Source organism: Phoca vitulina, unplaced genomic scaffold (assembly GCF_004348235.1).
Source record: "Phoca vitulina isolate PV1807 unplaced genomic scaffold, GSC_HSeal_1.0 scaffold30, whole genome shotgun sequence".
In the NCBI taxonomy this organism is placed as follows: domain Eukaryota; kingdom Metazoa; phylum Chordata; class Mammalia; order Carnivora; family Phocidae; genus Phoca; species Phoca vitulina.
The window spans coordinates 22762044-22789526 of NW_022589733.1; the positions used below are offsets into that span (position 1 = coordinate 22762044).

At 51.3% G+C, this 27483-nt stretch overlaps 1 protein-coding gene across 1 annotated transcript; it reads right to left on the reverse strand.

Moving 5' to 3' along the window:
* CALB2 (calbindin 2) lies at positions 1-27483 on the reverse strand. The gene is made up of 11 exons (XM_032424314.1): positions 27317-27483; positions 15884-15960; positions 13034-13123; positions 10596-10676; positions 7002-7058; positions 6326-6403; positions 5775-5830; positions 5422-5461; positions 5098-5151; positions 4441-4512; positions 1-695 (listed from the first exon to the last, which is right to left on the reverse strand). Exons 1-11 carry the CDS (start codon positions 27408-27410, stop codon positions 579-581), a joined length of 816 nt encoding a protein of 271 aa, XP_032280205.1. The 5' UTR covers positions 27411-27483; the 3' UTR covers positions 1-578.

Below are 27483 nucleotides of genomic sequence, written 5' to 3' on the forward strand. Positions count from 1 at the left end.
CACTTGACCAGAACTGGGTGAGCTTCCACGCAGAACGTTTCCACTTTATTGTCTGTAAACGCTTCTTTGGTAAACAAGGAGACAAGGAACCCACAGAGCAAAGGAGCACGCTGGGTCCAGAAGACAAAGGGCGGGCACCCTCCACGAACAGGGGCTCTGAGAAGACAGCTATGCCATTAGCGAGGTGGGGGTGGAACGGGGGAGAGGGGAGGGGAGTGGGAGGGAAGAGTCGGCTTGGTGGGACAGAGAAGCCTAGATCATATAGCGGAGGAGCTCATGCATCACAGCGAAGGGGGGCAGGGAAGCCCCGCCCATGCCCCGCCCACCGCCCACACGGGTGGTACCCTGCTGCGGGCAGAGCAGCATGCCGGGTCGGGTCAGGTCCGGGGAGGTTGGAGGAGGCTCCCGGAGGCCCGTCAGCAACCCACCCTCCATCTCTCCTTTCCTGCTCTGCAGGCTGGTGTGTGCAGGTGGCGGGGGCGGAGGAGGAGCGCTCACGATCTCGGGGTCCGGGGAGAAGGGGCAGGGCAGCGGGGGCAGGGTTTGGGGGAGGCGGAGAAACAGCCCCTGGCCCCCCTTTACATGGGGGGCTCGCTGCAGAGGACAATCTCCAGGTCCTTGCGGTAGAGCTTCCCCGCTTCAGCCAAGGACATGACGCTCTTTCTGTAGGTGGTGAGCTGTTGGATATTCATTTCCTAGGAGACACAGGGAGAGTAAGAGCCCCTCACTGGATGGCTCCAGCGGAGCCTCCCATCTGCTCATTCACAAACACATCTGCCAGAACCTTTCTCTTCTCCCCATCCCAGCAACCATGGGCTTGGAGTCAGAAAGCCCTGCATTAAACCCTCTCTTACTGGCTGCATTGCTTTGGGGAAAGTATTCATCTTTTCTTTCAGCTCAGCTGCCTCATCTGTAAAATGGGTACATTAACAAGGTCTGCCTCACTGAGGTGTTAGGATGGTTAGCTGAGGGGATGAACTCGAACAATGCCTAGCACAGCCCCTGACACAGCGTGCCCTCCAAAATCGGCTAGTCCCTATCTCTGCATGACTTGTATCAAGTCCCCGGCTCCCTGGGCCTCCCGTACTCCTCATGGGTCCTTGCAGGTGAGGAAGAGAACACAGGGGAAGCTCCCTGGTCTTGCCTGCCCACCCCAAGAACCATACTTTCCTCAACTTCACCCATTTAAAGAAGGAATCCTAACTCCTGCCTCCCCAGCAGCAAGGCTCGCCTGCCTACTTATTGTTCACTGGCTTCTGTGGCCCTTCAGAGGCCATGAGGACAGGTGACCCACAGACATATGGCCACTGTCTCATGTAAAATGGAGGCCAACATTAAACAGAACATCAGTACCTAATATGCCTTGTGTTGAATACATGCTTTACAATAATTGATTTGGATACAAATAACCAATAGGTCTGAAATACAGCAAAGCCATCCATCACTTATACTATCTTTTTGTCTCCCTTCCTCTCTCCCTTGCTCACACACTCCCTCCCTCCCCCGTTCCTTCCCTCCTCTCTTCTTGAAATTGTTGGCAGATCTTCCTTCCTTCCTTCCTCCCTTCCTCCCTTCCTCCCTCCCTTCCTTCCACCACCCCTTTCAGGGTGATGGTCTTTATCTCCTTTCAGCTAATGAAAAAACTGAAGCATAAAAACTATGGTATTTGTTAAAGGACTGGACCAACTCTACAGCCACAAATATCCTTAGTTTCCTGAGTCCCGAAGTCTATCTAATTCTTTGCCTGGCTCACCTGCCCTCAGTCACCTCTCTTTTTGGTGCTCAGAGGTCAGTCCTTTACTGTGTCTCAGGACATCCCCTCATGTTACTGATGCCGGGTTTTGTGCCACCACACACCCTGGAAGCACTATGTGAGCGTCGCTAGCTTTGGGGAGCATCTTCCCTGAAGTTGGGAAGTCCCTGGAAATATCACCTAGTTGTAATACTATCTACCATTCAAATTAAGAGCCAAGGAGGGGACCCCATATATCAACCCAGAGCTGGAGAACCACCCGCCCCGACTCAATGTGGAATCAAGAATCTTAGCAGCATGAAGGGAGAGGGCTGCTCACTTTCTATGTCTAGAAGTTCTGCTTGAAGCTGAGGAAGGCTTTACTGAGCTGCAGTGGCCTCAGGAGTGGTGAGAAATATTAAGGTTTGATCTCACCAGCCTGTCCCTCAGGAGCCTCAAACATGAATCTGCTCAGAATCCGTATCACAGACCTCGCACCATCCAAACGGCATGTGCATCTGCCATGGGGGTTCACAAAAAACGGCCGCTCGCTTCCCAGCACGGGTGCTGCTGTCCCAGTCCCCTGGCTCCCTCTCCTGGTTCAGGCTCTCCATCCCCCGCGGCTACATCCTGAGCTTGGTACAGGTGGAAGACTCCCAGGTAAACAACTCTATTAATATCCTTGTTCTCCACCCTTCCGAGTTGCTTCCTAACCCCAACACCTGACTGTTTTTGTTTCCACATCTCGAGTGAACCTGTGTGGCCACAGGAGTTGTATTTCGTGGTAATTAGGAAAGAACCTAGGGGCGCCTGCGTGGCTCAGTTGGGTTAAGCCTCTGCCTTCAGCTCAGGTCATGATCCCGGGGGTTCTGGGATCGAGCCCAATGTCAGGCTCCTAGCTCATCAGGGAGTCTGCTTCTCCCTCTGCCCGTCCCCCCCGCCACCGCCCCGCTTGTGCTCTCTTTGTCTCTCTCTCACAAATAAATAAAATCTTTAAAAAAAAAAAAAGAAAGAGCCTAGTTAGGTGATGAGCAGAAAATTCAGGTCACTCCCAAGATTTAATGCTTGCCTTCAGGGTCGAACAACCTCAGGTGTTGAGCAGGGCCATATGGAAAATAATGATACCTTGTTAATACAATTACAGTTAAAGATATTTTCCACTAAGATGCCCAACACTCCTTGGACACATTAAGGGCGCATAAATAATTTTCTCCTAGAGTTTGGTGCCAGGAAAGAGTCTGCTGAATTCAGATACCTGGTGAAGACCTTCTTCCTAAGAAGTATGTGCTTACTTGTAATTTATTTTCTGCCTCTGTCAAAAAGTACTTGTACGTAACAAAAAAAATAAATGCGGGATGAAAGAAATGAAGAATGATATTCAGGACAAAGATGAAGTGGTCAGAAAGCAAGCAGCTGGAAGGGGAGACAGACTCAGAGGCTGCAGTGAATTTTTTCCCCTGAAACTGAGCAGTAAATTTAGCTTGTGCCTGGCAGCCAAGGTGGTTAGACAATGCGAGGAAGTATGGAGTGTTCATCATCTCATTAAAGAAAACAGCAAAACCATTTGCTCAGAGAAAGGCATTTTCCAGGAGGTGAAGGAAGGCGGCTGCAAAGACAGCAGTGGGCTCCTGGTCCCCCTGCCGCCCCCGACCCCGGCCCCCCCGACCCTGGCCTCCTGATGAGCCCGCCCATGCCTGCAGTCTATCCTGGAAGCAACGCCAACCAGGGAAAGTAATAGTTCGGTTCTCTGTCTTTTGCCTTTTCTTTGAGGGGAACAAATGCTTCCATGGCTCATCTTAGCCTCTTGCCCACCTCCAGACCCTGCATTTATTTTTTATTTTATTTTTTTTTAAGATTTTATGTGTTCATTTGAGAGAGAGAGAGGGAGAGAGCATGCATGCACAGGCTGGGGGGAGAGGCAGAGAGAAAGATCTTCACCCCCCACCGGCCCCTTCTTTCCCAAATCTCTCCTTTTTAAAAAAAAAATTTAAATTCAGTTAATTAACATATAACATATTATTAGTTTCGGAGGTTCTCCCAAATCTCTCCTTGTGGGAAAAGTCTTTTCTGGTGGCGGTCAGGCTCTCAGTGCCTCATCGTCGTATCACTCCAGAGAGCCAACAGGGGGAACACCCCCGAGGAGCTGTTGAGGGATGAACAGATAAAAGGTGGTGGACACGAACACTGGAATATTACTCGGCCTTAAAAAGGAAGGATGTCGGCATTGCTACAACATGGGTGAACCCGGAGGGCATTATGCTCAGCGAGGTAGGCCCGTCACAGAAAGACAAGCCCTGGATGCTGCCGTTTCGGAGGTGCCTAGAGCGGCTGGGGGCCGGGGGCCGGGGGAATGGAGAGTGGTGGTTGTTTACTGGACGAAGAGTTTCGGTTTTGCAAGAGGAAGAGTGTTCTGGACGTCGTGGTGGTGATGGCTGCACAACAACGGGGATGTATTGAATACTGCTGAAGTGTACACTCAAAAAATGGTTAAGATGGTCAACTTTGTGCTAAGTGTATTTTACTGCAATTAAAAGAAACATCAACCAAGCATCCAACCAGAAACAAAACAACAGCCCCCAAACTGTGCTGCCTAGTTATGGGTGATCAGAGGAGAGCAAAATGCACCCCATGTTCCTTTCCCCCCTCCCTCAGGAGCCTCTCTCCTGCCCCAGGGCCACCTCCCTAGGCCTCGGGACTCAGTTGCTTACCTTCTTGTTTTTCTCATACAGGTCCTTCAGGAGGGCATCCAGCTCATTCTCATCGATGTAGCCGCTGCCGTCCTGGTGGTGGGGAGCAGGGGCAGCACAGAGCTCTAGAATCAGGCCCCATCACCCCTGACCTGGCCTCCCGATTCCCCCAACTCATCCCAGGGAGCCTGCAGAGTCTGACCTTCCCTCTACTCTGTGCAGAAGGTGTTCACACCGTGTGGTGTTAAAATAACACCTAACTGCTGACTTCCCCAGCCGAGGCAGGAACGGGACACTTCAGGGCAAATGTGCGTCCCGGTATTTTTCATTTGCATTGAAAATATAAATGAGGTTCCAGAAGCATTTAGCTAACTCCCTAAGATGTCAGGATGAACATGGGGCTATTTAAAGCTTACCCCCCATGCTTTGGTTATAAGGGAGACTATTGGAGTCACACAGGTCGGGGCAGCAAAGGAAGGGGTGACGGGCGGTAAGGGGGTCCTCTCCCTCCCAACTTCCTAGCAAAACACTTGGCTCCGATGTGAAATTATGAGCTGGCGGTGAGGGAGCAGTACTGAGCTCCTCCTTACTCCGAAGGACAAAGCGGAGCCATGTGGCTGGGGGCTCCCCTGCTGATGGGGCCCCTGCTTTTCCCTCCCACGCTGTCCTCCCTCTTACCTTGTCGTAAAATGTGAAGATCGCATTGAACTCCTCTGAGGTCAGCTTCATGCCCTGTAAGGCCCGAGGTATTAGAGAAGCAAAAGCCTGGGTGTGCGCGTGTGCCTGTGCATGCGTGTGCGTGTGTCTGTGCGTGCACATGTATGTGTGCGTGTATGCACGCGTGTACAAGTGAGCGAGCACGTGTGCCTGCGTGTGTGTGAGCGAGCGCGTGCACGCACGTGTGCGCACCTGTGTGCTGGAGGGCGGACCAGGAGGGTGGCAGAGTGAAGTGCGTCGGGATGAGGGAAGGGAGGAAGTGAAGAAAAGCAGAGGCTCTTTTACCTGAAATTTAAGCAGGAAGTTTTCCTGTACAGGCAAGAGTCTGGAAAGGAAGTGTTAGAGCAGAGCTTAGGAGACAGGGCAGAGGCCAGGAAAACGGGGACGTGGCGGGGTGTGGAGGCGGCACCCGCAATTCTGGAAACCGTCTCTGAGCACGGAGGAACTTGTGGCAAGTTCTACAAGGAGGGAGGCGGACACACTGAGGTGCTGACACTCTCTCTAGCTTGGTCTTGAGCTTCATGACACCTGACCTGTCACTTTCCCCCCACCGACTGGTCTTCGAGCCAGGGAGGGTGGCAGGAACGGTCTGCAGAGGTCCTGGGAAAAGTGACCCTGGGGTGGGCTCAGGCACTTACCGGGACATCTCCGAGAGGCCCAGCTTGCCATCCCCGTTCAAGTCGAACATCCGTAGCTGTTGGGGACAGACAGAGGTGCCTGGGTGATTTGCTTTGACCTCTCCTGGGGGACCCTGACCTGCCATCCCCTTGTACTGAAGAGGAAGGGAGATGGGTGGGTGTGCTCTGCCCCCTCTGAGGTCACCGGGAGGCCAGAGACCAGCATGGTCTAAATGGGTCCCTGATCGTCTCTCCCTTTCTCGGGGCGAGGGCCCCAGAAGCATGGCTGGCCAGCAGCAAAGGCCCACCCTCTCCAAGCCCATCCTCTCCCAGAGCTGGGGAGGTTGTCATGGAAACAGATGCTCCCAGTCTCTCTTAGCTCAGTGAGGATCTCAGACAGAGGGGGTGTGGGGCCAGAGACCCAGCATCCCTTTTGTCAGCTGCCACTGGGAGTCACCTCACCGGGGCCTGAAGACTCAGCCAACAAAAGACGCTGGAGACCCAGAATCCCGCTGGCTTGGGGCCCCAGTCCTGTGCCTCTGGAGAGGGGAGGGACACTTTTGCCCACTCACTATGGTTTGGGTGTATTCTTGCAGCTTGGGTTCATCATATGGCCGGTTCGCCTTCTTCAGCAGGTCAGACAGAAATCCCTAGAACACAAAAGGTCTCTTCAGAGCTCCTGACTCAGTCAGCCCCTCCCTTGTACTTGTTCCTTCATTCAGTCAACATTGTTTTCCGAGGTCTACCATTTGTATGACTTACATCCCTCCTAATTCCCTAATCCCTAATGCTTGGGGAATGACCATGAAGGCCTGGAGGTAGCTCCTGGATACAACTTCAGCCCCTAAGAGAGGTGGTGGAAACTGGCTCTGGCACCTCAGAGAGCCCAGGACACAGGGCTAAGCAGTGCCTGGGGATCCCTAGTTCCAGAGGAATGGTGGGGATGATGTACAGGCCAGGAGGCCAATCTGCTGGAATCGCCTTGAAGGTGCCTGTCCTGGGCACTGATGGGCGAAGGAGTGTAGTCCGGTCCAACTCCCTGGCCCTGCAGCTCCATGTTACTCATTCACATGGCCGTCCTGAACATGTCCACCGATTCGGAGCTGGGCTTAAGTGTTCCTGAGCAGACCATAAACCCATGTTCCTCACCCAACGTCTCCTCCCTCCCCGGGTTCCTTAAACCTACCACCGCTCTGGCCTCAGTCCCATTCTCTGTGCCTTCCATACCCTCCCCAAAGCCCATCCTACCTTGAGCTCGTTGGCTTCAATGTAGCCACTTCTGTCTGTGTCATACTTCCGCCAAGCCTGCAATGGGAACGCCAACCTATTTGCAAAGACCCGTCAACACCTATAGGCCTCCTTCCAATTCCCTTTAATGGACCAGGTTGGGTCTTGATGTTCAAGAATATTACCGGGGGATGGGGACATGGAGATGGTCTAGCCCAGTCCTTTCCATGTCACAGATGAAGAAATGGGGGCAAGTGTCTTGGCCCAGGTCACACAGAGAAGGAAAAAAAAAACTGCTGGGATGATGTCTCCCTACTCTAACTGGCCTGGGTCTCTTTTTGGATCATTTTGTAACTAGGGTTATGGTTTTCTTTTCTTTTTTTGGACAGGGTTATGGTTTTCTAAGGTGCTAGCCAAGCAACTTCTAGCACTAGGATCTGGTAGATCCGATTTTTGCTGTGGGTATACAGCATGTTCTTTTACTGCTCTGGAAGTTTCTCATTCTCTGAGTAGGGCCAGGGCCAAGGGTAAGAACCTTCTGGAAGGGGCAGACATAGGCTTTGGTTCCTCGTCACTGTACTCCCTCGTCCATTCCTCCATCATGGTGCACACGGCATCCACGTCTGAAGGGGAGCAGAATTGGTAGTGTTGTCAGCTTGTTTAGGCTATCCCAGGGCGACTCCGCATCTTTGTGATAAAAAGCGTCGCTTTCTCTATTAAGGAAACCACCCCTCTCCCTGCTCAATCCAAAGGGCCCCATTTCCGCAGATCTTTGATCTATGTTGGTGCCTTTCAAGGCTTCTTCCATTGACTTTTCCTCTCTTGTCCCTCAGCTCCGAAGTGCACACTGCACATGGGTGATGCCTGGTTTACTGAGAATCAGCAAGCACTAATTATTTTGCCAAACTTGGATTCCCTGTGTCCCCTCCTTTCTCCATGTCATGTCTCCCTTTTATTGTCTGGAGGCTGAGTTTATAGATATCCGAGGATCTTTTTTCCGTACCAGCAAGCAAGGCCATGTAATTCTCATGGGATTGTGGTGGCTCAGGAAATTTGGTAGTACTTTTTTTTTTTTTTGGATCCTGATTTTTTAAAAAGTTATGAGACATGAGCAAATCCCAGCAAAAGGGTAGATGTATACCATAGACAACTTGGATAAATGGTATTTGATCAGGGGACTGTCTTTTCTCTGGGGGAAAAATGCATTGGTTCCATCCAAATATTCCTTCCTGTGCCCGGAAAACCTGCCCTTGAGAAAGTACTAATATGTGCAGATTTACAAATATGACTTCACCAATGAACTGCATGTACTTAGTGCCTTAGAATTTAGTTCATCTGAGTCTTGACTGGGAAAAAAGGCAGATACCCCCTAAGTTGCCTAAAAGGAGGGTAACCTGGGTGTGCCTGGGTGCCTCAGTTGGTTGAGCATCTGCCTTTGGCTCAGGTCATGATCCCAGGGTCTTGGGATCGAGTCCTGCATTGGGCTCCATGCTCAGCGGGGAGTCTGCTTCTCTCTCTCCCTCTACCGCACCCCCTGCTTGTGTTCCCTCTCTCTCTCTCTCTGACAAATAAAATCTTTTTTTTTAAAAAAGGAGGGTAACCTGAAGGGACCCCAGTCCACTCAGAGCAAAGCATCGCTTTGCTTTTTGCTTTTCTTTTGGGAGAGATCCTCCCAGCGGGTCTGACCTCCCTTCCTCCCTGGCCCCGCCCCCACCCCCCAGACACTCCCTGCTCACTTCTCTTCCCGCCAGCACTTTGTGCTTCTCCATCAGTGGGTCATTCTCTTCCCATTCAAGGAAAAGAGTTCAAGGGACCTGGGCTTTGTGAAATCTCAAAGAAATCCCGAGGCATCGCTAAAATTAGAAATTACAATGTTGTGCTTAGCAGTGGGACGGAGCTAGCCTTTCAGGGAGGCACAGGGACCAATTCATGTTTCCAGCTGATAAAAATGGAACAAATGGCCCACCCCAGGGGGGTGGTGCTGTGGGATGGTGGGGTCTCGGGAAACTCGGTTGGGGGTGTTGGCTCAGCAGTTATACTGTAGATGAAAGGATAAAGACAGATAAGAATATGGAATCATGTCAACGACACAGAGAGAAACCACTAATGACTTTGAGAGAGGGGGACAGAGACAGAGAAAGGTATTTTTTGCTTCTCTTTAAGCATTTCCAGCCCCCCCCCCCCCACCGCAAACTATTGTCATCCCCATTTTCCAGATCAGAGGTGGGATAGAGGCCAATTTTTGGCTGCCTCCCTGCCCATCAGGGAGGGAGCCATCAGGCATAACGCTCCCTTTTCTACAGACAGAAAAATCGACTCTCACAAAAGCAGTACTCTGACAAGGAGATGCAGACCTTCCTCACACCCCCTGCCACCCCCGCAAGACAGGCAAGAGAAGGACTAAGAACAGAATCCAGAATGTCAATGACCAGCTTATGGAATCTTGCCATCTTGAAAAGCCTGGAGAAAATCCTTTAAAGCACCATAAAATTAAATCCATATCTGATGCTTAGGCAAGCTGCCGCTTAAAAAATGACTTTTCTGCCCTGAGAATCAGTTCTTTCTAACCAACTTTCTACCCATGTAGGGAACTCCATGCCATGTGGGTTTCTGGGCTAACTCTCTATTAGTTTTAGGCAGTAAATCACGGAGAGGGGATTACCGGTGTCTGGACATGGATTTAACATGAGGAATGGCAACTCAAGTCAAGTTGAAGGCCAGTGATTATCAGAGCAGACAGTGTGTGGGGGGTATCGGTTAAGTTTCCCTCCGAGGGAAACATATATTGAACAGCGAGGGTGCAGAGTCCAGAAAAATACCAAGAAATAATTGGTACTTTGCTGGGTATCAGGATTAGTCATGTATTTGGTTGAGTCATATGGAATTTCCAATTTTTATAAATCAAAAATGGTCAAATATTAGTGATTTCACATGGTTTCATCTATCGGTTGAATATTACTAAAAAAAATACGTGAGTTTGGATGGTCTATTTCACTTGAGGATTTCAAAGAATGTCTGTTGCACAGATCTATTTTAAAGGGGGGCACTGAGGTGTAGACCACAGTTAAGAATCAGAACTGGAAGATACTGCAAACTGGAATCCCCCCGCCCGAGCTTTTTCAGCTTTGGGATGGCACATAAATCCATGCTCCCCACACATGCTCCTTGGAGCCCTGACTTCAAGGGACACTAATGTTATTGAGAACACAGTACGTGAGATCTGGAAGCCAAATGACGTGAAACAGATCTCTTCACTGCAGGATTTCTCAGAGACTGTAAGATGCAAATGTCCATGACCAATTCCCAAAGGGGAGGTAAGTGTGTACATGGCATCTGCCAAATGTACTTGCCCACATTTACTTCTCACTGTATCCTGCACGCTTTGACGTGCACATATCATTTGGGGATCTTGCTGAAATGTAGATTTCTGCGTGGGTCAGGGACTCTGCGTTTCTCACACGCACTCAGGTGATGGTGATGCTGATGGCATTGGTCCAGGGACCATGCTCTGAGTCGTGGGGTTCTAAGGGGTTTAGCATCGCCCAGGGGACCACTCCCAGGCATTGGGGTGGGCCTGGCTCTGAACATGGGAGAAAGGCAGTGCCTTGGCCTCACCTCCATAAACTCGGTGCTGGAGCCCACGTGCTGCCTAAAGCACAGAAGGAAGTTCTCCTCCGTTGGCAGGATCTGCGCCAGCTGTGGGGGCCAGAGAGTGACAGAGACGTTAGAGGGCCTGCCAGGGAGCAGAGCAGACTTTCCTGGAGGGAGGATGGTGAATGGCCAGCGGCGAGGTAGCGTGGGAGCTGCATTTTGCTTTTCTTCCTGAGAACAGCCCTTCAAAAGGGAAGAAGGATGTTCTGAGAAGTGTATCTGGGTCGCCCCACATCTTAGGTGTGAGCAGCCTGAGGGACAGACAGTGGTGCCACTTTAAAAAATGCAAGTATCCCGTCTTCAAAAGAATACTTAATAGATGATTCCATCTATATAAAATTCTAAAAAATGCAAACTAATCTGAGATCGGTGGTTGCTTGGGATTTTTAACGGCGATGGAAATGCTGTACTTGATCGCGGTGGTAATTACATGGCTGTGCACAACGTCTAAACTCCCAGAACTTGGCTCTTCCAATCAATGCAGCTTATTGTACGTAAATTATCCCTCAACAAATCTGATTTTTTAGACAATGCAAAAATACCCTAGTTCAGCAAACACGGCTGGCTGTCCCGGACATACTTTGCTCCCAGCTTCCTTGGTCACAGGCAAATCCTGATAGGTCTGAGTCAGCTAAATGTGCCAATCCTGTTTCCCTTGCCAGGGATTGGCTTATGAGCAGGCATGTGACCTAGTTCTGGCCAATGAGATGTGAGGGGAGGTCTGCTAAAAGTACTCCTGGGAAAGGTTTCCTTGCTCCCAAGGACGGGCCAAATGAGATGGATCCTTCCTGCATCTGAACATGGGTGCATCCGGATGTGATGGCTGAAGCAGTAGCCCAGCCTGAGGATGAAGCTATTTTGGGGGGCAGAGAGCTGCGGAGAAGCAGGGCTGGGGGCCTGGCCTCCTTCATCTGGAGCCAACCCTTCCCATGGCTCGTCTCATTAGGAGCCTCTCATGGTTTAAGCCAGGAGTAGGTAAACAATGGGCCATGAGCCAAATCTGGCCCAATGCCTGTTTCTGTAAATGAACTTGTCTTGGGACGCGGCCATGCCCATTCATTTACATACTGTCTATGGCTGCTTTTGTGTCGCAGTGGCAGAGTTGAAAGAATTGTGACAGAAACTATATGGCCTCCAAATCCTAAAACATTTACCATCATCTGGATCTTTCCAGAAAAGAGTCTGGTGACCCCTGGTTTAAGCCCATTTGAGTCAGGATTTTCTGAGACTTGCAGCTTAGACATCTATGCTCTTGGTGCTCTTCCCAGGTCCCCCCTTAGCTAGACTGGTGGGCCATCCCTCACGCCATGAAGGACACCTGCTAATGGCTCAGAGCTGCCCCCTGCAGCAGAGCTGCCCTCCAACAAACCACCGCTGCCCCAGCCCCGCCACCTCCCTGACCTGGAGGGGGCAGCCTGTATCCTACGACTGACTGAACTGGGGGTACAAAGGACCACCCCATCCCTTGCCCCAAGGTGAGACCAACTCTGGTTGGTCTCTCTCTCAGTCTCTGCTTCCGGGGCACTGCCCTGAGGCAGCATCCCACCCAATCCACCCTGGGAGGAGCTATGCCCTCATCCCTGTGCTGCCACCATTATGTCTGAGCCCTGGACCACACATCACAAACTGATGGCCACAGGCGTTTGGTTAGGCGGGCACACACATGCCTATGTACTGTGTGTGTGTGTGTGTGTGTGTGTGTGTGTGTGTGTGTGTGTGTACATAAGTTGTTTAATTAAACAAGGAAGCCATTAAATGGAGGTGGGCTTAATGCCTTAGTAGCCTCTGTGAGCAAACCCAAACTGAAACCGAACAGCCGACCAGGTGCTCCCAAATAATGCAGCCACTTAAGCTCTAGCCAATCAAATAATTTCCTTGCTCTGCTCCCCCCTCTTCTCTATGAGAATCTTTCCCCAGCTACTGCTGGTGGAGTGTTCCTAGCCACCTCTGGTTTGGCACTGCCCCATTCAATCAATTTTTGCTCAAATACACTCTTTAAATTTTTAATATGCCTCTATTTCTGTTTTAGCAATGATATGTGCTATATATGTAAATTAGATGTTTAAAAATTAATTAAGTAATTAAAACTGTTGCCTTCGGATGCCTTTCGGCGGGGCACGAACTCTCTTGTTCTCCAGCTGTCGTGCTCCTTCCTCTCCTAAGCTGGGATCCTCACCCATTTGCAGTAGCTGCTGGGACCGTGAGAGCACGTCTTAGACCTGTCTTAGGCCAATGTTTGTTGCTTCTTTCCTCGTGAGGCACAGAAAAAGTCCCGCCTGTTCTCATTGGTCAGCCTAAGTGCTGGAGGTGGCGTGGGGGCTTCCAGACCACCCCCCATTTAGAGGCCCAGAAGGACACCTGTGCTTGGCGGAGTAGCTCTTAGCCAGGACGGTAGGACTCACCTCAGCCATTTCGATTTTGCCGTCCGAGTTCTTGTCATACTTCTGCATGAACTCCTTCATCTTCTCCCCAAAGTTGTCACTCTTTGACATCTGAGGAAAGACAGAGGGGGGCTGACTGGGCCTCCGGGCCCCATGGGAACCACGGATCTCTCACCTGCTTGGTGTGGTAGTGGCGCGAATTATTCTGTGCCCCAAATCTGCAGGCACGGAACCAGGCCGGGCCAATGCTCTGAGTGGTCAGGGCTGCACTCTTCTCCTTCCCAAGATCCCTCCAAGCCCAAGTGATCTCTCCTTTGAGGCTTGGTCACATGAGGACATATACCCCACCCCCATGCAATTCATACAATCAAACATGCCCTCTGCCTTTGAGACAGGATTAAACCACAGCTGTATCAGAAGGACGAGGACTTATTCCCATCACTCAGATTTGAGAACTGAGGCCCCAACATTTTACCAAGGCAACTTCTCATACAAGCCAACTTATTCCACAAGGAATATACCAGCACTACCCTAGAGCAAGGTAAATCGCACATTTTCTTCTCTCAGGTCTAAAGGCAATTCATGACATTTTTCACCCTGATTTTATGCCAGGAGGAAGGTGAGGAGAAAGTCTTCATAAAGCTGAGGGGTAATTTCAATTATCCTTTAGATTATTGTGACTACTCCAAAGACAGACAACTTCAAAATCTCCTTTAGCCCATCACTGCCTACCTTAAATATAAGGCTCTCCAAAATTCTCCAATCTTAGCCTGTTTTGGGTGCTGCTGAATAATTCTGTGCATTAATGGGCTCTTCCTCATCCCTCACCAATGGTCACTCTGCTTGAGCAGCTGAGGCCTCTTCTTGACTTCTCTGATGACTTCTGGGTGGGTTGGGGGCTTCCTCGGATTGGGCCCAGGAGAGTTCTACCCATTCTGGTTAGTCTTTTCTGTATACCCTTCTACTGCTTTCTACCTGGGAACCGGCTTTAATTTGCCACGATTTATTCATCAGTATTTATTGCCTTACATTTACAAGTCTGCACAGAATGTTCCTAGGCCCCTATCACAGATGGGGTCAGCCGGTTTAGCTTTCACAGCAGCCCCAGTGAGGTGAGTCGCCTGTCCCTTCTACACTTCAATGCAGGCTGAAGTGAAGGGTCTTCTCCCGAGGTGACCAGCTGGTGTAGCTAGAATTGGAACTCGTGGTGCCTGCTTCCAAGGCCAATATTCCTTCTGCCCTATAACAGCTGCTCTGAACACCAGTCCCGGATGGTGTCAGTTGAGATGGTTGTTGACAGACTTGAGAGTCACCCCTGAAGCCATCTGAGGAAGGGAGTGACTAAGATTTCAGACTAGAAGCACTTCATCAAAACCCATTCCTCTGCCTACCCCAGGATCCCAGAATCAGTTTTGAAGCCTGGGTTTTCTGTGATGCAGGCTTCTTTTTTTTTTTTTTTTTTAATTTAAGTTTTTACTTGACACAGCGAGAGAGGGAACACAAGCAGCGGGAGCAGGAGAGGGAGAAGCAGGCTTCCCGCGGAGCAGGGAGCCCGATGTGGGGCTCGATCCCAGGACCCTGGGATCACGACCTGAGCCAAAGGCAGACGCCCAACAACTGAGCCACCCAGGCGCCCCGATGCAGGCTTCTTTATCCGAGTAATGAGGGGTCATAGGGGAGGAGTTGATAAACAAACCCATGAATCATCACCATCGCCTAAGCCCATGGACGGACCTCCCCTCGCTGGGGCACTCTGCTGGGCTCTGGACCAGGAGCTTACCGGTGGATTTGTGACTCATCTCCCAAACTGCCCCATGAAGACTTGCAAAGAAGCAGCAGACTGGCTAGCAAGACATGCAGCTGGGGAGAGTGGGGAGACCCCCAAAGGACCAGCGGGAGCTGGGGGTGGTAATGGGTCTGACTGTGTATCTTTGAGAACTAGACGTGGGAATCCCAATAAACTAGCTCCAATTACCTCAGCTTTTCAGTATTTCAGACAGTCCTCCCAAGGCTTTAGTGAATTTAATAGTGCCAGCTCATGACTACAGGCCCCACAGTGACCCTGCCATGAAGGGGCAGGGACGTGATTTGGAGTCGCTTTAGGCAGGCTGAGAAAGGCAGTCTGACACCACCACAAATGAGGCCAGTCCGTACTATGTGGTTCAGATGCTGGTTTGGAGCAATCCTGTGTTCATCTAGGTCCTTGCTGAGGATTCCAGATTCTGTTAGTCTAGAACAGTAGTTCTCTGGTGGGGATTATTCTGTGCCCCCCACAGGGGACATTTGGTGATTTCTCGAGACATTTTTGATTGTCACAACTTGGAGGGGATGCTCCTGGCATCTCATGGGGAGTCCCAGTGATGCTGTTATGTATCCTACAATGCACAGGACAGCCCCCCCATGACGAAGAATTATCCAGCCCTGTCAGTAGTGCCGAGGCTGAAAAACTTCAGTCTAGAATAAAGACACTTCAAACCCCTGAGGCATACAATTGAGTCAGGACCCCCCCTGAGAATCTTAGATAGGCTCTGGACTATTCCTTAGGGCAAAAAAAAAAAAAAAAAAAAAAGCTTTTATACACATATACACAGACACAAAGCTTTGCAGTTTTGGGAGGGTTCAGTAACCCCTGGTATCCATTCATGAACACCCCTCAATCCCAGACATCCAAAGATATTGCAGGAAGGTTCTCTTTTTAAGGGATTATTCCAACTGAAAAAATCCTTACAAATAAAAGAAAAACTTGGAAGGTCAAGACCAGAGATGTCAGGCTCGCTTAGGAGATGCATAACTTGGGGACAGACAATGCTGACCAAAGCCGCCATCAGGATGATAGAAAAATCAAACAATGGGACAGAGTACTGGGCTTACCATGCCAGAGCCTTTTCTTGCCTTCTCCAGCTCTTGGAAAAAGTTTTCTAGCTCTTTACCTTCAATGTACCCATTTCCTGTGAAGAAAGCAAAGAAAAAAAAAAAAAAAGCAATTGACCTCAGAGCTGAATAGTAAGACTGATGGGGGGTTGGTGAGGGGATGGGGAAGTCAGGGGCTTCATGGAGAACTCCTCCCTGGTCAACAAGCAGGTGTCTGGGTTGGCCTCGGACCGTGCAGCGTTAGGGACGCAGATCCTGCTCTCAACTGTACAGCTGCAAGATTAGTAACCGTGTGTCTTTGAGGTATACTTTCAGTAGTCAGAGAACGCTGGGAGGGACGGCATCTGGGCCAAGCTGGTAGAAGTGGGCCGAGCCGAACTGTCTGCAACTGGCTGGGCAAGCAGCAGGAGTGAGAATCCACCAGGCGACAACAGGTCATCAGCATCTGGGCTTGTCAGCGGGTGGCAGGCCCTGGTCACAGGAGTGAATGAGGCCCGAGACAGAATTTGGGTCTCTGGAGTGGGAGGGTATACTGAGTTGAAGAGTGACCCCCTCACCCCCCCAAACCCATGCCCACCTAGAATCTCAGAATGTGACCTCACTTGGAAATAGGGTAATTATAATTAGTTAAGATGAGGCCATGGTAGATTAGGGTAGACCCTAATCCAATGACTTGTGTCCTTATAGGAAGGCCATGTGGAGACACAGAGAGACACACAGGGAAGAAGACTATGTAAAGACAGGGACCAAGACTGGAGTGATGTATCTCCAAGCTAAGGAGTGCCATGCTTCGCTGGCAACCACTAGGAGCTCGGAGAGAGGCACGGAAGGACTGTCCCCGAGAGCCTCCAGAAGGAAGCATGCTGCCCACACCTTAGTTTTGGACTTCCAGCCTCCAGAACGGTAAGAGAAAAAAACCTCTGTTGTTTTAAGCCACCCGGTTGGTGGTACTTTGTTACAGCAGCTCTGGGGAGCTAGAAAAGAAAGAAAGGCGGAGTGTCTGTCCTTTGGGCTGGGGCCACCCGAGAGCGTCGGTCACCAGGATTATGCAGAGGGGAGGCGATCCGCTGCAGGGCCATGAAGAGAGGAGGCCGTGAGGTTTGTGGACACAGAGTAAAACCCTGTTCTGCTCACTCACCACCTGTAGGACTTTGGAAAAGTCATTTAACCCGTGTCAGCTGCAAAGTGAGTTTTGACACTTGTGTGTAGAGCCCACCAAGCCCCCCATTATGAGGGGACTGTCAATGTGGCTCTTATTCCAGTTCAGTGACCAGAATCTGAGGAAAAGATGGAACGAGTCGGGGTGAAAAGTGCAAAGATCAGGACCGGGCCCCAAGGTCAGCGCCTGACTTTGAAGAGCACATAAGTGGTGAGAGGCCCTTTAGGTTCTCAAGTCTTGAACCCAGAAGGCCTAGAGACTGGGTGAGCTGAGCCCATGGCCAAGGTCACTAGTCCCTGCTGTGATCGAGAGGAGGCATTTCTGGGTGGGAAATCAGACAGGCTGAAGACAGTGCTCCCCACACTCCCCCAAACTGCAATCTCCTGGGATCGTTAAAAAAAAAAATGGATGTCTGGCTCCCACCCCCAGACATGCTGATGTAATTGGTTTGGGGTGTGAAGTAAGCATCATGATTTTTTTTTTGTAAAGCTCCCCAGGTGATTTCCATGTGCAGCAAGTTAGGAAACCACTGGCCTAAAGTTTCAAATCTGATGTAAAACGATTGAGCAAGGTTCCTATAAAGAATAGTCAGTCACCTGGTAGCTTTCTTCAAGGGCAGATGGAATTTCAAACGAAACAAAGAAAATAAAAAAGGAGTATTTATCCTGGCCCTTGGGGGTGGGATGGGGTGGGGTGGGGGTGGGGGTTCTTCCCACCCTCTCTCCTGCTGGCATCCCCTGAGAATTTTCAATTCCCAATAAATAACCGTGGAGGCGCCCCCTAGTGGAGAAGATGCTACAATAAACATGCATGGAGGATCCCGGGAGATAAATGATGTAGTTTTGTCTGCAGGGAAAAGATGTGATTGTATTTAGGGGGTGGGGGAAGGGGACTTGAGCTCCCTTTTTTCCCCTGGCATAGAGTGGTCATCGTTCTTGGGACAGTTGGAATTTCACAAGCGTGTGTCTAATGGCCCATGAGGCCGGCTGGAGAGGGGGCGTGAGAGGCAAGGCCAAGGGTTTTCTAGGCAAAAGGCAGTCTAGCTGCTGATGCCTCCGAGTTGAAGGAACAAGTACTTTTTCTCTTCCTCATCAGTCTCTGCAGTGATCTGGAAGGATGGGTTTCAGCTCTGACCGGCACGCCTCACCATCCTGAGAGCCGGCCCTGCTATGGAGGGGGGTGCGGGCAGGTTACCCACACTTCTTGCATAAGTACCCACACCCACTTCTTGTTCTGCCTCTATTACTCACTGGTTTGCTCTGGGATGCCACCTCTCCAGACCTGTTTCCTCACCTATAAAACGGATAATGACGGTGCCTTCCTCCTACGTTTGGCAGTGAAGACCCCCATGGGGGTAAAAACACATGGAACGTGCTGGCCCACAGTAAGCCTCCAAAATGCCAGTGGTCATTACCACCACGGCTGGTGTTTCTGCCAGCTGCCCAGGCTGGGGAACACCTTGATCTTGGGCCACTTGCTTTAGGCCGAGGAGATTTGGGGTGCAGGAAGAGGCCAAAGCAGGTGCGGCCAGCGCTGAGCCATGTCCCATTGAGCAATATGAATGGGAAGAAGAAAAGTACAGGGGCAACTGGGTGGCTCAGTTGTTAAGCGTCTGCCTTCGGCTCAGGTCATGGTCCCAGGGTCCTGGGATTGGGGCCCGCGTCGGGCTCCCTGCTCAGCAGGAAGCCTGCTTCTCCCTCTCCCACTCTCCCTGCTTGTGTTCCCTCTCTCGCTGTCTCTGTCTCTCTGTCAAATAAATAAAATCTTAAAAAAAAAAAAGTAAGAAAAGTACAGACCTGTGGGACCCACTTTTTCCTTGAGGTTTCTCTGAAACTTACAAAGAATAAATGTACTTATGTTTATTCTTGTTCTGGAAAGGTTTTATGGTGGTTTAATAACCTCCAGAACCAGTCAGCCAGGGCCTTGCCCAGCAGGAGACATGGACACTTGTGAACATCAGGATACAACACTTTTAATTTTTCAAAGCATATTTGCTTCTTTCTTTGCTTCAGGAGATAATTTGAAACCTCACTATGTGTAAGGCCCTGTGTAGGTTGCCATGGTGGGGGGGTATGACAATGTGCAAGATCGAGCTCCCGTCTTCCAAGTTGTCACACTCCTTCCAGACACACAGGATCATAACAGGGCAGAATAGAATCCTCTTCTTGTGACAAAGAAACTTGAGGCACAGAGAAGGTAAGCAATCTGTTCAGGGACACACAGCAAGGCAGGACCAGAACTGGAGTATCCTAATTCCTGATCTAGGTTTTATTCATTCATTCACTCATTCATTCATTCATTCAATATTTCTTGAGCACCCACTTTGTGCCTGCTGTGTGCTAGGCACCAGGTGTGTAAAAGTGAGCTAGACGGGGTCTGCCAGGATGGGGCTTATGTTCTAATGGGGTGGGGATGGGGCAGGGGCAGACAAACAGCAAGGAAAAGGAAAGATGATGTAACAGAACGGAGACGGGCTGCCAGGGCTACTTGATGGGGAGGGCAGGGAAGGCCTCTCTGAGAAGCCCCAGCTACTGGGCAGAGGAAGAGAAAGGGAAGAATAACAGCGGAGGCAGCGGGGAGGAGCCAGGAGAGTGCCACGGTAGAGGTCCCCTCCCCGAACCCACCTTGCACAGCCTGAGCAACCTTCTAGGAATCCCACCACCACTTCCTCTCCGTGCCCCCAACAAAGAGAGAAAAGGTGGCTCAATTCAACAAACCTATACTGTTGCAAGTAAACAACAGTTTGACTTTGTCCCCGGTGGTCAGGGAGCTATAGACAAGTCCTAGATATGGGCTTATTCCCCAGGAGCATTCATGGTCTAGTGGGGCAAAGCAGCCAAACAAGAACTACCAGGATCTACCAGCTGAAGGCGGAGGGAGAGGGGCAGAGATCGGATAGGGAGGCAGGGGCTGCAGGGCCCAGAAGGGGCAACCTCCTCACTGGGGAGAAAGGCCTTTGCCACTTGGTCTCCCTCAGGGCAACCCCCATCCACCCCCACAGGCAGCTGCTATCCCCGTCCGGGGTGGAGGATGGGTTGACCTACATCCTTCCAGGGCAGACTTCAGCACAAGACATATGGATTGCTTTTTCTAGACCCTTGTATCAGGGCTTTGGGGTGACTGGCCACCAAGCAAATCTGTGGACGGGCATTGATAAGAATGTGGTTACCATAGCAACCGCCACTCCTTACCTTCCTATCAAACCACATCCTGAGAACATTAGGAAGAGGGGGCTGGGTGGGAGTCAGGGGCCCTGCATCTTCCTTTATTGTACTCTTGCTACTATTCTTTACCACCACTGTGCCTCAGTTTCCCCCAGTTGAAACTGAGACAACAGTACTTGGGGGCGCCTGGGTGGCTCAGCTGAGTGTCTGATTTTGGCTCAGGTCAGGATCTCAGGGTCCTCCGATCGAGCACCTTGTCTAGCTCCTTCTTCCTGCTCAGTGGGAAGTCTCCTTATCCCTCTCCCTCTGCTCCTCCCCCACCCCTCGTGCCTGCGCGCATACGCGCTCTCTCTCTCTCTCTCTCTCTCTCTCTCTCGGATACCCAAAAAAATCTTAAAAAAAAAGAAAGTGAGACAACACTTCTTTACAATTAAGCTGATCACAGACACCTGGAAAGCCTTGACCAAAGGATGCTCTGCCCCCCGTTGGAAAGAGGCCTACTTGTTTCTCACTGAGATTCGTGTGTACAGATTTTTCTAAGAGTTGAACAGGTAAGAGAAACCTGAGTAAGAGGTATAATTCTGCCACCAGCTCTGTGTCCATGTGACGTCGAGCAAGTCAATCTCTCTGAGCCTCCATTTCTTGATCTCTAAAATGGGTATAACTGTTTATGCCCTTTCTGCTTTATAGAGCTGTTGTGAGAGTCACACAAGGTATTGTTGTGAGAGCATTCTGGAAAATGTAAAATCTCACATGAATGGAAAGCATCATTTTTTAACCTCTGTCCTCTGAACCAGTCCATGGCTTTAAACTCCTCAGCTCATTGTAGAGAGTACTGGTTTTCAGGCCAGGCTGTCTATTAGAGTCACCTGGGAAGCTTTTAAAACAATACCATTGTCTGGGCCTCGCCCCTAAAGCTTCTGATTTAATTGATGGGGTGGGGACTTCTTGTGGGCCTGTTTTCAAAGCTCTCTTGGTGATTCTAACGTGCAGTCGGGGTTAAGGACCTTTTTATGGTGAGTCTCAAGTGTTAAGGGATGCAAGAATTACCTGGGGATCTTATTAAAGTGGAGAGTCTAATTTAGCAGGTCTGGAGGATAAGGGCTTGCTGTTGCAAGTGGGGTCTGTGGAACAACAGCATTGGAATTACCTGGGAGCTTGTTAGAAGTGCAGAATCCCAGACCTTACCCAAGAACTCCTGAGGCAGAAGCGCTGGGAGTGAGACCCCGAAATTTGTGTTTTCACAAGGCCTCCTACACATTCAAGTTTGAGAACTATGGGCCTAGCCTCAGCAGCACCCATCAGTCCGTGTTGCCCCGAGGCACAGGTTAGAGAAATCCAGGACAGGAGATGCCAAGTTTCAGACTTGCTCATTAAGAAAGTGTTCCTGAGACCAAGCCACCTGGTTGTCTATCCGGAGTTCAGATTTATGGAAAGGCAAATAGCCCTCTACCCTCGAAGCCTGAGCACCCTTCAGGACAGTCAAACCCCACCCGCTGGGGCCAGAAATTGGCTTCCTCCAATTCCGCCCTGATATTAATATTACTTTCTGGGGTGCGCACCATTTACAAGGAGTGCCCCCCTCCCTACCTCATCTGCTCTCATCGCAGGACCCAGCCAGGTAAGCAGACAGGTGAGGATGCTGGAGAGGAGGAGTTTGAGGGGGAAAGAGATTAGTCACAGCCTACAGCGTGTGTACTGTTCATGCCGGGGACTACCTCCGCCCACACCTGCATTTGTCGTGGCCTCTCTGTCGGTCAGATGGGCGCACGTACACACACGCGCGCACACGTACACACACGCGCGCACACGTACACACGCGCGCGCGCTCCTGCACACTCTTCTCCGAGTGGCTTCCAGGGCTGAAAAAACAGAATGTTCAGATCTGACTTTTAGTCTGTGTTTCTGGGCCATGCTGCTTCTGGAACAGTGGTTCTGGAGCCGGGCTGGGTCCTCTGAGCCTGTGGACATCTGGCAGCCGAACGCTGGGCCGGTTCCCAGGCTTGGGGGAGGCCAGAAGGCTAGGGCAGATTGGACAGCAGAGAGCCCAGGAGGAGTGGGGGGAGGGCCAGGCGAGGCCAGAGGGCCCAGATGGGCCCAGCTGCGCCAAGGAGGGCATGGCACGCCACGGGCCCGGAGAGCTGCCAGGAGAGGCATTATTTTCGAAGAGCTTCACACCCGCTCTAGTAATTCGGGCTCTCCAGGTGTTGGAAGAGATTTCCCTGAAGGGTCTTCTTAGCCCTGGAAACCTCCCTCAGGGCTTCAGCCAGGACAGCCACTTAAGTCTGGAGGGGAATAACCATGGTGAGCAGGCAGGGACGCAGGCTCCCTGGGCTGGTGGCTGCCCCTGGCGAGGCGGGCTCAAGCTGTCTTGTTTGTGAAAACTTGTCCCGGGCTGCCTCCCTGGGGAGCCCCAGCTCCTCACAGACACAGCGCCTCCCTGGCTGGTGCAATCATCCCCAGGGGCATGCTGCGGGGCCCAGGGCGCCCACAGAGGCCACCAGCGCAGGGCCACCCAGCACGCTGCAGACACACCAAAGGGCACTGTTAGCAAAGCATTTGGGGGTTTAGGGGTGAAAGCGGAGTGAGGGACTGATTCCTAGGGCTTACCCTGGGTGGGACAGGAGGCTGCTCCCAAAGAACCCCACATCCTGCCATCACGACCCCCAAGCCCATCCCTTGCTGTCCCAGATGAGACACACAGACCCCACAGAGATCGGCGGACAGGGTTAAAAGACAGCTCTGACCTCGGCTCCCCACACCAGATCCCTCTGACTTTCTTGTGCCAAGAAGTGATGGTTTTTAGGAGTCCTATAATCATTTTAGGAATAGCACAGTAATACTACCTTGTACATGTTATAGTGTTTGTGTAAATACTTAATATATACCAGGTATTCTGGAACCGTGTTTGGGCAAGTCTTTTTTTTACTGTTCCAAGAGCCTCCACTTAGTATCCCAGTGCAAGCTGCCCAGACCTCTCTCCACCTTGGAGAAGCCCTATGGCTTCGCTCTCCTCCCCTCTCCCTGCAGGCACACTTGGCTGTGAAGCTCTGGGAGGCCTGCCTGGGTGCTCGGGTCTGACGGGTGTTGGCGGTGCATGGCTTGGGGGGACGCTTCTGTTATTACCATCGGGGGTAGGAGGACAGCGGAGGGAAGACAGGGCAGGGCCTTCCTGTCAATAATTTTCAAAGGCCTCGGGGCCCCCACGGATGGGGAACAAGACTCACTCCCTGCAAGAGGCTTTGAGAACCCCCCGCGTCACCAGGGCCATCTGGAGGCAGGCAAATGCCCAGAAGTCTGGGCAGATTCCCACACCTGCAGATATATATCTTTTTGCATCTTTACTGTCTTGCAGATTCACCCAAGAAACATAAGCTCTTATAAAATTTTCAAACACTCTGGAAATTAACTTAGTTAAAGCAAATGCCTTTTAATTTTTACCTCATCCCCTCTGTAGAGAGAACCACCATTTTCTATTCCCTATAACATGTGTTATCTTTCAAATATCTTCCAGCATATGCGCTTCGTGAATAATGAAAATGCGTTCATACAGTAAGTGTCCTGCTACCATTCAAAAAATCTTAATAGTACATCTTGGACATTTTCCCACGTCAATGGAAAAGCTCCACCTCACTCTGCTTGGTTGCATAATATTCCCCTGTAGAGATTGGTATAATTCATTTTTCTCCTCCCTGGTGAAGCACATTTCCCTTCAAATTTTTAGTATTCCCAAGAATTCGGTAATAGATGCCTTTGTTCATCTAACTTTTTGCACACGTAAGGGTATATCTATGTCAGAGAGATTCTGGGGGTGAGTGGCATTCCCTGTTTGGATCCAGGTGTCTGCTGGTCTCTGGGAGAGAACCCATCTTGTCCTTTTGATTTCAGTGGTTTCTCAAGGCTAAGGTGTTTTTCCCTTTTGAGCCACACCTTGGCTCTCCATGGAAATTCCTACTGGTCATCAGTGGAACAGGAACCTGGTGGCCCGTCTGATCAGAACCACATGGACAGGCGAGTGTGGGCTCCGAGCTGGGCATCCCGTAGCTGCTTGGATCTTGCAGAGTGAGGACATTCCTGACAAAGAAGTGACCAGGCTACACTGGACAGGGACTCAGACATGGAGGGCCATGTAAGGGTCACTCTGAGCATGGAGGTGGTATGTGGGTCAGAGCGTGGGCTTGGCTACTGTCTTCTCTACCTCTGCCTTTGAGAGATGACATCTGAACCCTCCCAGATGCGTCACGCTGAGGGAGCATCCAGGGATGGAACAGGGCACTAGGAGATAGGATTCCTGGGTGCGCCCCCCCCAACTTTGCCGTGTGATCTTGTGAAAAGAACTTTCCCTCTTTGAGTCCCAGTTTCTCTCTCTCCAAACACCCACTCCTTCCTTTTTCCACAAGACTGATGAGGATTTTGAAAAGAATCTAACTCTTAGGGCAAAGTCACCGGAATGGTGCTTCCTCCTGGTTAGGAACGGGCTGAGTTAGGGTCAGAGCCCCCCGCCCCATCTCCACTCGCTTTGGCATCCAGCTTCTCCTAGGGTTGCCTTGTCTTTGTTTCCTAGAGGGTCCAGGAGGAGTGGGGCAGTGGCTCCCTCCCCCAGGGGCTGTGCCTAACTGGGCTCCAGGGACCTGGAGGGCTGCAAAGGGGAGTCCTCCCAGAGTTCTTTAAGTTTGTAAGTGGCAGGGGGACTCTGTAGCAGGAAAAAGACCCCATGATGAACACAGAAGCCAGAGTTAGTAAGGGGGAGGCCCAGATAGGGCAGGGAGTGCCTCAGGGGAGAGGGGTGAGCTCCCCAGCAGCCTTTGGGTGTGCGGGAGGGCTTGGGTAGGGAAGTTACAGAGCAAGGCAGTCCACGGCCTAATTCTGGATCCTTCAGTAGAACCCCAATTTGGCTGTATCCTCATTTTCCTAAATCACCTCTGTGCCATCTCTGGCACTGTGAGCCCCTTTGTCTTCTTTCTCTGTTAGGTCTGGGGCTCCTCCTTGGGGCCTCTTTGAGGCAGTGGCCAGAGAGGGCAATGGGGTGTCTAGTAGACAAGGAACCAAGAAGCAAGCACGGAGCTCCCCTTTCACATGGGAGCAGGAGGGAGCCAGAGGCTTTGCGGGTGTTTGTTGGACTCCCTCGTCTGGTGCTAACTTAGCTTTGCTCCAGCCAACAAAAGGACCCCTTTCTGAGATTAAAGGAATGGCTCATCACCTCCGAGGCTGGGGTTGGTAGAGGCTCTTCTGTGGACAAGTGGGAGGGAAACTGGTACCTATCGTCATGGAAAAACCCCTCTTCCAACCCAAACGCACGTCCCCAAACCAGGGAATAAACACTGGCCAGGAACCAGCCCCACTACTACCTTGCTATATTACAGCCTCAGAGAACTCGCCCCTCGTGCCTCTGTCCTCATCTGCACAAGGAGCACCTTGCCCAGCAGCCTCACAGGGACTCCAGAAGGTGCGATTGTGTTTGGAACAGTTTGAGGTCTCAGATAAATGTAAGGGTTTGCATGATTATTGAGAGTGCTATTGGTTGTCCCCACGAGGATGGGGGGAAGTAGAAACTATGGAGTCCTCTGTTTATTATAGCTGACTCATCTGGCAGGAGGCTGGTTATACCTTGGCCACTTGGTAACTTTCCTTCAATCATGCAAGTCTCTGGTGCAGATAAACTGGCAGAAGCATCCTTAGGGAATGTGCACGTCATCTGGAATACTAAGAGGCTGCGCCTTACAGCCCTTTCCACCAAGGCACTTTTATGGCACAAGCTGGGGATTGGAAGTACAACCCCTCTTTGTCCCCATTTTACAGATTTAACAATCTATCCACCTCCTTCAGTAATTCACAGGCAGATCACTGTCCCAACCTGGGTATTACCTGCCTGGTCCTCTGCCTGGCTCTCAACCCAGCTTTCTCAGGTGGCTCCAAGGGAACAAAACTTGACTCATTAACTTTACTGGGCGTTAACCCTTGCCTCTCCAAGCACTCTGGGCAGAGGGCCTCTGTTGAGCTACCTGCATGCCCTGCGGAGGTGAGGAAAGGAGGAGGGAAGAATTAAGGGAGGCACCCCTGATCCTCCCTCTGGTTCCCATCCCCCTCACTGTCACTCCCAGGATTAACACCCGACGCCACCACCCTGCCAGTGGTCTGAGATGCCTGAACATTTGGGATGCCCATCCCAGCCAGGACCTCAGAGAAGGGAATCGATCACTTAGTTTTTTTGGAGGGGTGGAGAAAACGTCTCTAGCGATATCAGAAGCTCCTAAAGGGGGGCCTCCCTTTATGCCTGAGTCAGACCATCATAGACTCTTGGAATGCCAGCCCTGGGAGACACCTCCTAAGGTCATTCAGTCAGGCCCTCGATTTTTGGGTGAGTCAGTGTCTTGGTAGGCATTTAGGATTGTGCCTCCCTCCACCCAGAGATGTCACCCAAAGCACCCAGGACTATCACCATGAGGGAATATGTCAGGCTGGTCCCACAACCCGGCCCCCACCACACCCAATGCTGCTGTGGAGGGGACCCATTTGCCCAGGGAGGATGGGAAATGGGCAAAGGAAGCCCAAGGGATGTTCAGGGCCCCGAGGTCACTCTCCACTCCCGCTCCCAGCCAATTCGTCTGGGGAAGCCCAGGCTTTCCCTTCAGTATCCCCCAGCTTGCCCCAACCTCCAGGACAGTGTGGGGTGGGGGCGGACTAAGCTGGTATTAAACAAAAGGAGAACCCCAAGAAAGAAGTGAGTGGGCTTTTGAGACCTGTGGCTGCAGCAGCTGAAGGCAGGCCATTACCTTGAAGAGAAAGGCAGGGAAGATAAGATGGCAGGGGGAGTCATGGGGAGCCTTGCCCGCCCAGGCCTCCTCTCTGGGAAAGCTCCCACTTGCCCAGAATGAGGCTGCAAAAGCTGGTGGGCTCTCTGCCGTCTATGTCAGAGAAGAAAAGTTGCTGACAGTTGTCACCTGAGCAGCGCGGGTGTCTCCCAAACTCCAGACCCCGACCTCAGCAGGCTTTGGGGCCCAAACACCCCCTGGGGCAAACATACGCCTGCCCACATCAGCGCTGTCCCCTTCCCCTCCACCGCAGGTTCCCTGGGGGCGAACGGGCGCAGAAGTTGAGAGATCTACTGACCGTCTGCGTCAAAGTGCTTCCAGATTTCCAGGAACTGGGACGCCGTCAGCTCGGCCAGGTGCAGGTAAGGGGGCTGCTGCTGCGGGCTAGCCATGGCGAGCGGCTCGGAGACCTCAGGCGCACAACGTTGTCCCTGCGCCGGGCTCCGCTCCCGCACTCGGCCAGGT